At 53.9% G+C, this 13,051-nt stretch overlaps 5 protein-coding genes across 5 annotated transcripts, besides 1 other annotated feature; 4 read left to right on the forward strand and 1 right to left on the reverse strand.

Annotated features, from left to right (window-relative positions):
* The first annotated feature begins 572 nt into the window (after positions 1-572).
* Positions 573-2,759: a sequence feature (repetitive element).
* A 41-nt stretch (positions 2,760-2,800) lies between these two features.
* Positions 2,801-4,204, forward strand: CYME_CMO144C (branched-chain-amino-acid transaminase; the record flags this gene model as incomplete). The annotated part of the gene is made up of 1 exon (XM_005537490.1): positions 2,801-4,204. The coding sequence occupies one exon, from the start codon at positions 2,801-2,803 to the stop codon at positions 4,202-4,204; it is 1,404 nt and encodes a 467-aa protein (XP_005537547.1).
* A 277-nt stretch (positions 4,205-4,481) lies between these two features.
* CYME_CMO145C (replication factor C subunit 5) lies at positions 4,482-5,582 on the reverse strand (the record flags this gene model as incomplete). Its single annotated transcript, XM_005537491.1, has 1 exon — positions 4,482-5,582. The coding sequence occupies one exon, from the start codon at positions 5,580-5,582 to the stop codon at positions 4,482-4,484; it is 1,101 nt and encodes a 366-aa protein (XP_005537548.1).
* A 994-nt stretch (positions 5,583-6,576) lies between these two features.
* Positions 6,577-7,698, forward strand: CYME_CMO146C (similar to glutamine cyclotransferase; the record flags this gene model as incomplete). The annotated part of the gene is made up of 1 exon (XM_005537492.1): positions 6,577-7,698. The coding sequence occupies one exon, from the start codon at positions 6,577-6,579 to the stop codon at positions 7,696-7,698; it is 1,122 nt and encodes a 373-aa protein (XP_005537549.1).
* A 1,423-nt stretch (positions 7,699-9,121) lies between these two features.
* Positions 9,122-10,948, forward strand: CYME_CMO147C (unknown permease; the record flags this gene model as incomplete). Its single annotated transcript, XM_005537493.1, has 1 exon — positions 9,122-10,948. The coding sequence occupies one exon, from the start codon at positions 9,122-9,124 to the stop codon at positions 10,946-10,948; it is 1,827 nt and encodes a 608-aa protein (XP_005537550.1).
* A 915-nt stretch (positions 10,949-11,863) lies between these two features.
* CYME_CMO148C (transposon) lies at positions 11,864-12,202 on the forward strand (the record flags this gene model as incomplete). Its single annotated transcript, XM_005537494.1, has 1 exon — positions 11,864-12,202. The coding sequence occupies one exon, from the start codon at positions 11,864-11,866 to the stop codon at positions 12,200-12,202; it is 339 nt and encodes a 112-aa protein (XP_005537551.1).
* Between the last annotated feature and the right edge of the window lie 849 nt (positions 12,203-13,051).

A 13,051-nucleotide genomic window follows, 5' to 3' on the forward strand; every position in this document is an offset into this window, starting at 1 on the left:
ACTGCCTGCGGCACCGCAAAGAGATGTGCTGGGAGACCACGTCGACTAGGGCGATGGCTGGGTGCATCCGAACCACTCCTGTTCCCAGAATAAACCTGCATTGCGGACGAGCTGCTCAGGTCTCTTCACAGCACTAGGCACTGGGAAGAGCACGACGCACTTACATAGCAGACTCGGTCGGCACGCCGGACATTCCGCCTCGAAGGTAAACTTTCCACAATACGGAAACCTTTTCCCCCTTTTAACGCCTACTGTGAAGGTCGAACGAAAGTATCATCGAATTGCCAGTTAGTGTTTAGCTTCTGTTGTTTTTTCTATAGTGCGGTCGATACGCGCACCTCGATTCCTGGCAGGCATGACACACGAGATGCATCTCGCAGTTGATGAGAAACGCGATCCTTTTTTCGCGTGTTGCTCTAGCGTACAAGATGTATTTGCCTGAGCGTAATACCAAAGTAAGTTTCCCAACTGAATTGTGTTCCATTCCCAAATTAGTGTATTCAAGTGATTTTTCTCGGTTTATAGGAGACGCGTTCGAAGCGCGTTCATCGTCAGAAATGGAAAATACCAGAGCAAGTTATGGACATGGAAGTCGAGGATCCTGGAGGGCCGGTGTCGCCGGCTGCCGGAAAAATTAGGGAAAACAGTGGCGAGCAAAGAGGAACAGAAGAAGAAGAAGCCAAGCCAGGAGGACCGACATCAATGACTGCTAGAAAGACAACAATGCGACGAGTTGGTTGTGACAGCCTGTCTTCTTGGACATATCACAGATCCGTGCAAGCCAAAGTTGCAAGCGGCCATCAGAAATCGTGTCATTTCGTACTCCCTGAGTATTCGAAATGCTTCTTCAGGACTAATGAATTTGGTGAGCAAGATATATCGCAGCGTGACAATTACGAAAACAGTCGAGATTCCGGAGGAATTTATCTACAAGAGCTTCATTTGTCACCTGATGGTTGGCACAAGGGAATCATCGAGGAGAAATGGGGGAGTGCACACCCTCCACGAAACCGACGGGGCAACAAAGTACCACAAGAGCCTGAAGAATCATATGACCATGAACCTCGAACGTTTCATGATACGCGCAGTGTTTGCGCCATACCCGGGAATCTCTCGCAAAGGAATATGGGCGACTATCAATGGCATCACGAACGATGGTCATCATGAAGATGAGATAGAATTCATCGACAAGAAGACGTCACACAGGAGCAAGAATGAAGCTTCTGTAATCCGTGCGCGTATTCAAGAGCGTCGTGGGTTACTGGGCGGGCGGATCCAACAGAAAAGATATCAGAGTTGAAAAAAAATATGCAAAGATACTATCGCCTCATCCTACGGTATTTCATGTTCCTGGATCGAGAACTCGAACGCAAGGCAGAGGTGACGTTAAGTGGGGGAAAATGAAGAGTGGGAGAGACGGAAGGCTCTCCTAATAGGAGAGCGCTTCAAAGTCGTTCCGTTGTGGAACATGAAGTCACATTTTGTGACTACCGACTCCAGAGTCCTTTACGGTATCATGGAGGTGATCAGTTCGGAGTTCGATGTAAGGAAGACAGAGTTCTCTGGTGAAACCCGGGAACGAACTGGAAGAATATCTTCGATTTCAAACGTCTGAAAGTAAGCAAACAAAAGGTATTCACTGGTATGATCGAAACAGATGGGGTAACCATGTGTGTACACTATCGGTGCTTGAAGGTGGATCGCCCAGTTCCGCTCGTGACGAAGCATGAAGATGAGAAGGAGGCGGATCCTTCGACGCAGAAAGTGCAGGATAACGACTTTGTTGTTGGCGCGGACCCCGGGGAATATGAATATCATAACCAACGCAGCACCCAAGCGTGCGGAAGGTGGCATTGACGGTACCTTACGTCAGAAAGACATGCGACTTTTCAGGTTTTCGAGAGCGAAATGCTATCTAGAAACGGGTAGAATGAATGCGAGGAAAAAAATCGAGAAATGGAATGCAGGAATGAGAGAGCACCTGGAAGCTGTGAGCGATGTGACGAGCCACGGAGCGGACGTTCAGGCTTTTCTGAAATTCATGGAAGTTCGCATATGGCGCACCGGGATGCGCTGTGGGAGGAGTATGCCAAGCCCCGGTGGGCTCGTTTGCGAATGAATCTATACGGTGGTAAGCAGCGGGCATTTGCGAATTTTTTCAATGAGTTGAGCTCCCTGAAGGAGGACGAGAGTCAGAGGCTGGTTGTAGCATACGGAGCAGGTCGCTGGATGATCCCGAACGAGACTACGCCAGCTCCAAGGACAAGAACGTACAAAGAGTGCGCATAGCGTTCCGGCACGATACCTGTAGATGAGTTCCGAACATCGTATACACACCATGAACTGGGGTGTATACTCCAGAGGGTGTAGATGGAAAAGTGTCAGCGGAGTCCTGAGGATATAGCAAAGTACGGAGCGCTGACGGAGGAGCAAATGGAAAGGGGGCGAAAGTTCGAGGACTTCTCGCATTGGTACGTACAATCAATGGCAAGAAACGTATGGAGTTTGTGAACCGAGGCTTGAACGCCGCCATCAATATCAGGAGATGTGCGGTGCTGGAGACGAGACCTCCAAAGCTGACGAGAGAGAATTTTGTGGGGGAACCTCTTATGGTCATATTATACGGCAAGAAGCTGGAACCACTCGTAGGTTGCCGGTCCAAAAAAACCGGGAGGCGTCTGCACGTCAGTTGGACGCTTTTCGTCTGGGGCGCCGGTCGCCGCCACTTTTGTACACCGCCGGCGGCTGCGTTTTTCTTTAGAACGGCCTTCGGTGTTAGCGTTGGCACTAGCAGTTTATCATGTTCAGCTACGCTGGAAACGCTTTGACCCGTCTTACATTTAGCAATGGAATAGAACGTGAACATCGGAGCGAGTTGACGGGTAGCAGTCGCTCCAGACGGTCGCACCGCCAGGTAACGCTGCCGCTGCGGACGTACGCAGCACGTACGCGCGCTTATAGCTCCGCCGATGCTACCAAATTTTTGGATGCGAGGAAGTTACCGTTTTTGAGAGCAACGAAAGTGATCAATTGCTGCTCGAGCTTGTCGATGCGGGACTCGGGCAGCAGTGGTGCAACCGGCACCGCCCCTGTTGGCACCAACAGAAACACAGCAGCGCAGCGGGTCGGACGCGCTGCAGTTGACTGGCAGTCTCTCGGTTTCGGGTTCACGCCGACCAACTGCTACGTCAAAGCGGTCTGGAGAGAGCAAACTGGGACCTGGTCTCCTGTAGAGGTCGTCCCATACGGACCCAACGGTGAAGCTACGTTCCCTCTGCACGTCGCGTCGACGGCCCTGCACTATGGACAGTCCATATTCGAGGGCCTCAAAGCGTTTGCATGTGCCGACGGGCACGTTCGATTGTTTCGTCCACAGGAGAATGCCCGCCGTCTCGAGCGCTCGGCCTTGCGTCTGAATATGCCAGTGGTACCAGCTGCGCTTTTCCTCGAGGCGGTGACCCGATGTGTATACGAAAATCTGGAATTCGTGCCCCCGTATGTCGAACAAGGCGGTGGCGGATCACTCTATGTACGCCCTGTTCTGTTCGGATCTGGAGGTCGCATTGGCCTCGGCCCAGCTGATGAGTATACCTTTATGGTGCTGGTGGTGCCGGTCGGCAACTACTACAAGGGCGGCTTATCGCCAGTCACAGCATACATATCCACGAATTATGATCGAGCTGCGCCCCGCGGTGTGGGTCACGTCAAAGTGGCAGGCAACTACGCCGCCGACTTGAAACCGAGCATGGAAGCGAAACAACGAGGCTACCCGATCAATCTCTATTTGGATGCGCGTGAGCAAAAGTTTATCGAGGAATTCGGAACCAGCAATTTTTCTGCGGTACGCTATCTAGATGAAAACGGAAACCGATATGTATACGTTACACCAGACAGTCCCTCGGTTCTGGAAGGTGTCACCAACAAAACGCTCATGGAGCTTTCACTAGATGCAGGGATGAAGGTGGAGCGACGACGCATTCCTGTCGAGGAGTTGGCAACGTTCGATGAGGTGTTCGCCTCGGGAACCGCTGTTGTGATCACAGCTGTGGACCAGATTGTATATGGTGATCAGGTCATCGGCATCGGTAAGCATCCCGGCTCTGGTCAGGTAGGACCTGTGGCGCGCCGACTCTACGACACCGTGCGCGGGCTTCAGACGGGGCGATTGCCAGACCGGCACGGATGGACGTATTTGGTCGCCTGAGCGCTGTTCACGGTGCGTTTCCACAGCAACAGGCAGCCGCGTTTGCATACCTCTCACAGAAAGCAGTGACGAATGAAGAACTGTCTGCGAGCATGTCGGCGCATACGATTTTATGATACGAATGCTGTGCGGCTAGCGACTCAGGAACGAAAGCGCACGCGTCTCAGTACTTGGCCAAGCTCGATCGAATTCCGATGGACTGGGGAGCGTTTGCGTCAGCCAGTGTTCCATTGCTCGCGCTTTCCAGTGTGAATCGCGAGGCTAGATCGCCCTAGTATCATCCATGCTGGGTTTGGTCGTAGCCGGCTCCCTGGACAAGTTTCTCGACCGCGGCGGCCGCCTTGGGGTCCATGCCGGACTCCGAGTCGTCAATCATGCTTGCAGCCAAGCGGAAAATTCCGACCAGAGCTGCCAGCTGAATGCGCTCTGAGGTTGCGCTTACGAGACGCCATTCCATGTTGGCTAGCTGCTCAAACAAAAACGCCTTCACCTTTGGGCTGAGCTCCATGAGCATAACGGCCTCATGGAGGCCGTGGATCATGTCGAGCAGGGCAAAGCCCTTACCTTTCTTGATTTCGCTTATTTTGCAAAAGGCTTGTGCGAAAGGATCGTAGAGCAGTATCTGGGCGATCGCATGCAGATCAGCGGGGCTGGGCATGCCAGCATTCGCATAGACTCCATCTTCTGTGACTCGAGCGGAGGCAGATGCGAGGAATGTGCTTTGCATGAGGTAAATGGCCCGTCGCATGTCGCCTTGTGCGATGCGGGCTAGCGCATCGAAAGCGGCCCGATCTACTGGGACGCCTTCGCGATCGGCAATGTACTCAAGACGCTGGATCATCTGCGCAACTGGTACCGGTTGGAAGCGGAATCGGGTACATCGCGACTGGATGGCGGGAATAATCTTGTTGGCGTAGTTGCAAATCAGGCAGAACCGAATGTTGCTCGTGTACTTTTCCATGATCCGGCGTAGCGCTGCTTGGGCCGCGGAGGTCATCGCATCCGCTTCATCAAGGATAACCAGCTTTATCCCGGCCTTCAACGCGTAAATGTGTCGAGTCGAGGCAAAGGTTTTGATTTGCTCGCGGACGACGTCGATTCCCCGGTCGTCTGAAGCGTTGAGTTCGAGTACCATTGTCTTGAACTGAGCCCCGAACATTTCTCGTGCACAAGCGAGGATTGCTGTCGTTTTGCCTGTTCCCGGTGGCCCGTAAAAGAGCAAGTGGGGCAAGGTGCGTTCCGCTATCAACCTGCGGAGCGTTCCGCGGATTTCATCGTGGGCAACGATCTCGTCAAGCTCGCGAGGCCTGTACTTTTCGACCCAGATTGTCTCCGACTGCTCGCTCTGTGTCGCTGTCAGTCGACCGTTTGAAGACATTCCGATTCGCAAAGCGCGGGTCGTGTTCCGGACGCCCAGGAATGCCGTCCCGAGTTCACTTTGACAGCAGCGACGCTCGACAAAGCTGCTTTTCCTGGTTTACGGAGCAGCCTACAGCGGAATCGTACCCAGCGTAGCGACAGCGCAGCGTCAAGCGACACTGTTTCGCGGGTAGCGTTATCGCCGCGCGCTCTGCAGCGGGTGTACGCACAGGCCTCGACTCGACGACCGCAGACAGCGGCACACTACGAGGCCGCTATCTCTGCGTCCGAGGACAGCAGTGGTCATCCAGCGCCATGACTCCGTGTTTGTCCTGGGACTGGGGTGGACTCGAAAGTCGCAGAATCCCTTGATCCGTCGAGCGTCTATGCCCCCGACCACAAGGTCGGTCTGGAGCTGCTGGAGCGCACATATGTCTGCGCAGGCAGGCGCTAACACCTGTTTCCTGGACTGTGTAGTCTCTTGGTACTCGGGTGCCTCGCTGAATCAATGTAGAGCCATTTAGTTTACACCATGAAAGAAAAGTGACGCTGAGTGCTCCAATGTCTGAAAAGGAAACGTATAAACTTGTGTGGAAATGTCGTTGGCGTGCATCCAGCGAGGCTTACGCGCTCAATGGGAAACAGAACTGTTGGCGTGCTTGCCATCGAAGGATGCCGTACGCCTGCATGCAAACTGACCTCTGTGGAGATGCTCGCCAGTTAGCACTCGGGGGATGCATCGTACACACCTAGCTTGTCGTCCGTTCGAGCTGCGTCTGTGGTCGACGAAATCACGACATGCTAGAGAGCGCCAGCACACACGGGTCACGACTTGAACACCGCAGCGCTGGGGGCGCGTACGCCCGTCGTGCGCAAGCGCCGTCAGTATCGACTGCTGCAGGTTGCGGTTAGCTGCTCGCCACAACAGTACGGGAGTTAGATAGCGTTTGACTCTTGAACGGTGTCGGTGGTAATGATGGAGTGCCCTGCGCGGGATCTGTGTTGCGTTGACCATGCTTAGTGACTGCAGCGCTTTTGTGGTCGTTCCAAGGTTCTGCTACCGGTTGCACGTGGGCGCGTCGCCGCCCGGAGCGTTGCAGTCGTCACGACGGCGAGTGGCTAGGTTACGGGAGCGCTCTGCTGGCACGCTTCCCTGGGCACGTGCAACATTCTGCAAGGCTGGGTGTCGTATTGGCAGCAGCAGTTGCAGCGTGTTGCTTCGCTGGAAGTCGTGCTTTCTTGCCGGTGAGGAGCGTTCGCACCTCCGCCAGCTCGGAAGCTTGGTACAACAACCGGGCGCTCTCCGTCAGCACGTAAGTATGAGCTTGTTCTCAACGCCTGCTCAAGTCAGTTCTTATGAAATAATTGAGTCATATCCACACGACCCGAGTGCGTTCACGCAAGGCCTCGTCTACGCTGAGGCGCCGATTCATTCCCCAGACGAGGCCGAGTGGACGATGTTGCAAACCTCGACTGAGGTCTTTTACGAGTCCACCGGTCTTGTGGGGGAATCTTCACTGCGCTGCGTTCACAAGTTATCAGGGAAAGTCCTAAAATGTGTGCAGGTCCCGGCACCGCATTTCGCTGAGGGCCTCGCGCTCGTTCCACGACCCACTCGGATGCTGTTCCAGCTCACGTGGCTGACCCGCACAGCCTTCCTCTACGACGGTGTATCGCTGAAACAGGTGCGGGAAATACCGTACGATCTCGAAGGCTGGGGAGCAACCTATGATTCCAATCGCCATTGCATCTACACGAGTAATGGAACCGACCGAATCCATATCGTGGACGCAGACACCTTCGAGATCCTGGACCAAGTTCGGGTCCGTTCGAGTCCGTACAAGTTCTCGCGCTCTTGCCCGACATTGTGGTACCTGAACGATCTCGAAATGATTCCCGATACTGACGAGCTCTGGTGCAACGTTTTCTTCAGTGACTATGTTGCGGTTGTGGATCCAGCGTCATGGGAACTGAAACGATGGATTGACCTGCGCGGTTTACTCTTACCCGAGCATTGCCTGCCTTGCCATGAAGTGGATGTCTTGAATGGACTGGCCTGGGACAGAAATCGGCAACTGATGTACGTGACCGGGAAACGCTGGCCGCGAATGTATGCCATTCGAGAACGCCCATAGCCAGCAGCGTGATATAGGCTCTAGCGCCCACCAGGTCGGAACCGGCAGTAACTAGAATCCCCAGTACCTCTCTGGTGCTGAAGAGCGATAATCCGATTCCGGTACCGGGGGCGATCAGAGCGCAGCATTTGCTGCTGCCCGAGTCGAGGATCTCCTGCAGCAGCGCATGCGGCACCAAACCTGTTCACAGCGAAATGCATGCAGTATTTATGGGAAGGTAACCCCGCGCTCCGATTCCATCGGATATCACGAATTACTGCAAGCTATGGTGAAAACAGCTTGCGGTAAGGGAACGTCACGTACGGCGTTTGAATATCGGCATGATGTACAGGCTGAGTCATCGCATGGTGCACCAGGCGTGCTTTTTTCCGCACTGGTCGTGACGTCATTCATTGGCGCCGTGTGCATGGCAATGCATGCGTACACACAGGCGCGCATTTTCTATATACATAGACTCGAATGCGACACATGCGTTCACTACTGATCGCTGTATACAGCGAGCACCAGCAGCAGCACTGGACTTGAGAGCGCCTAAAAAGAATAGAGACTAATCGCTAACTAGCTGCAACTGTGCCGGAAGTACAAATACTAACAATTAAGTAGCTACTCGATAACAATTCCGTGCCACCTTCACGGTAAGCTTTGAAAAGGGAGCATTATCCCGTAATTTCGAAAGTTTACCTCATAGGCGGAGAGTCCCACCAGCCGGACGAATATGTCGGACCTGCGCTCCCTGCTGCTCCCAGACCCGAGTGCTGTGGCAAGACCTGTACAGATCGTCCATCACGCATTTCATTCACGGACTAGGAATGGGTAGGTTGCATCCAAGTGTCGCCCTGGTCGCTGTCGGCTTGTGGTATAGCGCTTCGCGTTGCCGCTGGCAGTAGGTCTGTCTGAGTAGCTTGCATGCACCCAGCATGATTATGGATCCCGATCCCGCACCATGCAAACTACACCTCCAGCCGATGCCCTCATCGATACCGTAAAGCGGTTCTGTCGCCCTAACGCATCTTCCCCAGCGGTATACGCGCTATTGCAGGTGCAGCAAGGCAGGCACTCGGCGCACGCTAGAACCTACGGAACGACAAGCGTATCCGAAAGGAACTCGCCGAAATGGAACGTGAATGCATGATGCATCATGATGGACGAGTTTCCGATTACCAATATCCATCCCACAAACTGACATCCATGTACAAGTAAACGTTCTGACGAATGAGAAACATAGTCTTGAAAATGCTCCTCGACGGCGCCTGTGTCCAGATGATTCCCGCCAGGAGTGCGCAGCGCCGCAGGCGATCGTGATCCATCCTGCCTTGGACCATGGTATTCACTTTCCGCAGGCGGGGTAGTGTGTGCACAGTTTCAGGAGAGGCTGACGCACGTAGACGTTGTTTAGGGGAACTTTTGGCCGCGTTTAGGCCCTATGTTAAGGTATGACGTCCATAGATTTGATAGGATAGTGATTGCGAGGACGTCGGTGGCGCCCGCCGGCTTCGTGGAGGCAGTGACGACGCTGCTTCCGTCGCTGACGAGCAGAATCAGCTGCGTTGGAGCGCACGCCACTCTCGCGGGTAGGGACGCAGTCGGTTCACGCACGTTGGTGAAGCTATGCAGGCGACCGCTTTACGTATCTGCAAAAAGAGTGGATTGCGCGCGGAGCTTGACGCTGCACCTCCAGGAGTTTTCCGATGCTGAAGCGGAGGAAGTGCGCGGACCTGTTTCAAGAACGAACAAACGCAGTGCAACTGTGGCGAAAACACCTCAGCATGCAAATGAACGGGCCCTAATCAATCCGGTGGAGACCAGTTCCGCACCCGTAGAGGCCGGAACTGGGAAACGTGCGCTCAAGTCGCTGCAGGCGTTGTCGCTGTGGGAGTATCTGTGGCCGCGTGGACTTTTAGTGCTCGTTGCGGCCATCTGGGGCACGAATTTTGCAACTGTAAAATTCATCGGGGACGCGGACTCTTTGGATGTGTCCGCTGGCGCCTTTGTTCGGTTTGGTATTGCGGCAATCGCGATGGCACCGTTCACCTGGAGGGCCGTTCAGCGCCTCCTTGACGACAAAACTCCGACCTCGGAGCACGGATCGGATGCAAACGCCGCTCCGCAACCTGAGGTAGCGGGAACGGAAGACCCGTCAGCAACTGTAGAGCAGCGTTTACGCAAACGTACCTCTGAATTTCTGTTCGGTGTACTCGGTCTTGGGACTGTCGTGTTCACCGGCTATTTTACGCAAGCAATTGGTTTACTCGGCACAGATGCCAACAAGTCAGCATTTCTGTGCTCACTGACCGTCGTCTTGGTTCCGTTCATGGAAAGAACTTTCCTGGGCAAACGCATCGAGCCGCGGGCGTGGATGTCCGCGTTCTTGGCCACGATTGGTGTAGGGCTCCTTGAGCTCGATGGCTCTGCGTCTGTGTCGCTCAGCGATTTGTGGTCGTTTTTGCAGGCGGTATGCTTCGGTGCAGGCTTCATGATTGTCGAAAAGCTCACCCGGAGGTTCCCAGGACACCCATTGGAGATTGCCGCCCTGAACCTGACAATCGTAGCGGTTTACAGTGGCCTATGGTGTCTGAGCGCAGCTTTCGTGTCCGGGACCACCATGCAAGACCTCTTACAAAGTCTGGCACAGATCCTGATAGATCACGGCTCTGGAGTGGCGGGAGCGCTCCTCTATACTGGTCTGGTTACAACCGCGCTTGCGGTCATGATGCAGACAGTTGCGATTAGCAAAGTCAGCGCCGAGGAAGCGGCGGTCATTTTTTGTTTGGAGCCCCTCTTTGCGGTAGCGTTCTCAGCAGCACTACTTGGAGAGAGTATGTCCATGAAAGGCGCGTCCGGCGGTGCGCTCATATTGCTTGCGGTACTCTGCAACCAGGCGCTGAACCCAGAGATGCGCTCGCGGTTAGGTTTGCAGCGATCGCGTACCAGAAATATTCGCGCGATAGAGGGACACACGAGGACCCTTGCCCCATCGGATCGTACTCCATCGGTAATCGCGCCGATGAAACCGCGAATGGTTTCCCCAGCTACACCAGAGCAGTTCGTGAACGGTACCGCGCCTGAGTCCGCTTCGTCCAGTAGTACACATCTGGAGAAGCCGCAGCAGCCTCGAACTCGCCCACGCCCGTCAATCTTGCCGAATGAGATCACCTTCATCGCGTCGAAAGACAAAAATAGTGCGTCTACCGCATCGCAAGCAGAGGACACGCGATCCGACGAGTCGGAAATGGCGAGTGTCCACAGCTAAACACGGCAGCATGAAATTTTCGGATTCAACTAAAATGTTCTTTTGTATTCAAGGGGGCAATGCGCTACGCTGTGTCCGATATGTAACCACGGAATGACGGATGATGCTGAATTGCTGCATCTGATTGGATGTCACCGGAAAGGCAATTGCTGCTGACGACCACGGAGGATGCGTCGTTTCCTGCAAATACGACGATATTGATGGATGGTATCACAATGGGATAGCGTTTGGCGAAGCTGGGGACGCAGCGAGTCCTTTCTGATCCCAAGTCGCCGTGAATCCGGCGGTGCGTTCCTCGTAACCCGGTGATATGCTGCTTGTCGAAGTCTTGCGATTCAATTGGTAATACCTCTGTTGCGTCTGGTAGAATGCTTTTCGGCAGTGCCGAACATGAGATCGAAATCCCCATGAAATATACCGTATAGATCGCAGACGAATTGCCTGTAGGATGTACGTTCCTTACTGAACAGTGCACAGAGTACTGCATTCCGTATTCAGGTCCGTCGTACCACAGAACTCAGATGGTTGAGGAACACGGAAAAAAAGAAGGATACGCGTTCCGCGTCAGCAACCGATATTCTAAAAGACTGCTTGCGGTCAATGGTGGTGGACGACCCATTGATCACCGTACGAAAAGCAGAAAGCGACGATAGTTGCTATCGCGGGCGTATCTGAATCTCGCCAGCTTGTCGCTGTGCTCCTGAAAACACTGAGATGCGGTCGTAAAAAAGAATCCTAGTTCATGCACGATCAACTTCTGCTGAAATCGCAACTACGACACAGTCCCTGCAAGGTTACGATCGATATGAAGCACAGGGACGTCGGTTCCTTTTTGCAGTCGACGAGACCTGCATCGAACGAAACCGTCGGCGCGTATATGGGTATTCGCAGCTAGGGAGCCCGTTGCGTATACGGATGAAGTCGAAGAGAACGAGGATATCATCTGTTCGATCTGCAGTGGATATATTTGGCGGCCTCAGACGCTTTCACGGAGAAGGCTCACGCAACGGCACCAACCATTATGTCGAATCCTTGAGGACTTTTCCCTTGACGCCCAGCAACGCCCCTCTACTGGACAACGTGGCATTTCACCATTCTCTTTGGCTTCGAGCTTTTGCCGATTCCCGCGGGGCAGATCAGCTTTTCATTCCTCCGTACGCTCCGTGGCTCAACCGCATCGACGGAGTGTTTTCTATCGTGAAACGTAATGATCACTTTACAGAGCGCATTGATGAATCCTTCAGGACACGGTGACACACCAGGGCACAGTACCTCGTTCGTCCACGTGTGCTTCTGCCTCCGGGACGCCCCACTCCCTGGGTCATATTGAAGTGCTTTCATCAAAGGAAATAGAACATCTATGGGACAGGTATGGACATGGAATTCGGGAATCCTGGAGGCTCGGTCTAGCCGGGTGTCGGAAGAGAAACGGAAACATCCTCTTCTCGCCAACCAGCAAGCGAAGAAGAGCAAGTCGTGAAGAAGAAGAAGAAGACGAGGAAAAGCGGAGATAGGCGAGGAAAGTTGGTTGTCCGATGTGACGATGACGGGACTGTAGTGGCGCAGAAGGCGCAAGTTCTAGGAATCCTTGCATTGGTACGTTCCACCAACGGTATTGCAAGCATGGCGTTCGTAAACAAAGCCTTTAACGCTGCTATCAATATCAGACGATGTGCGGTGCTGAAGACGAGACCCGCGGAGCTTACGCGATCTAAATTTGTATGGCAGCCGCTAAGGCTCGAAGTGTGCAGGGATAAACCGAAACCGATAGCAGGTGGCAGGTCAAAATACGCTGGGAGGCGTCTACACGTCGGTGTAGATACAGACACGCTATCGTCGTGAAGCTTTTCAGGTTTCATCGATAAGGCATGGACATGCTCGTTGGTGGCAGGGAAAACCTCGCGAGACTTGCCGTGCGCATGCTGGTGCGATCCGCTACTGCATGCGCCAGCAAGCACTTTATGAGCGCACTCACGGTCATGAGATCACGGAAGACCAGGATCCGCTACGACACGCGCCAGCAAGCACTTTAGAAGCGCACTCGCGCCCATGACAGGCCGTCATAGATCCGATTTCGACACCACTGGCGAGATTTCACGGGAA

Source organism: Cyanidioschyzon merolae, chromosome 15 (genome assembly GCF_000091205.1).
Source record: "Cyanidioschyzon merolae strain 10D DNA, chromosome 15, complete genome".
Taxonomy (NCBI): domain Eukaryota; phylum Rhodophyta; class Bangiophyceae; order Cyanidiales; family Cyanidiaceae; genus Cyanidioschyzon; species Cyanidioschyzon merolae.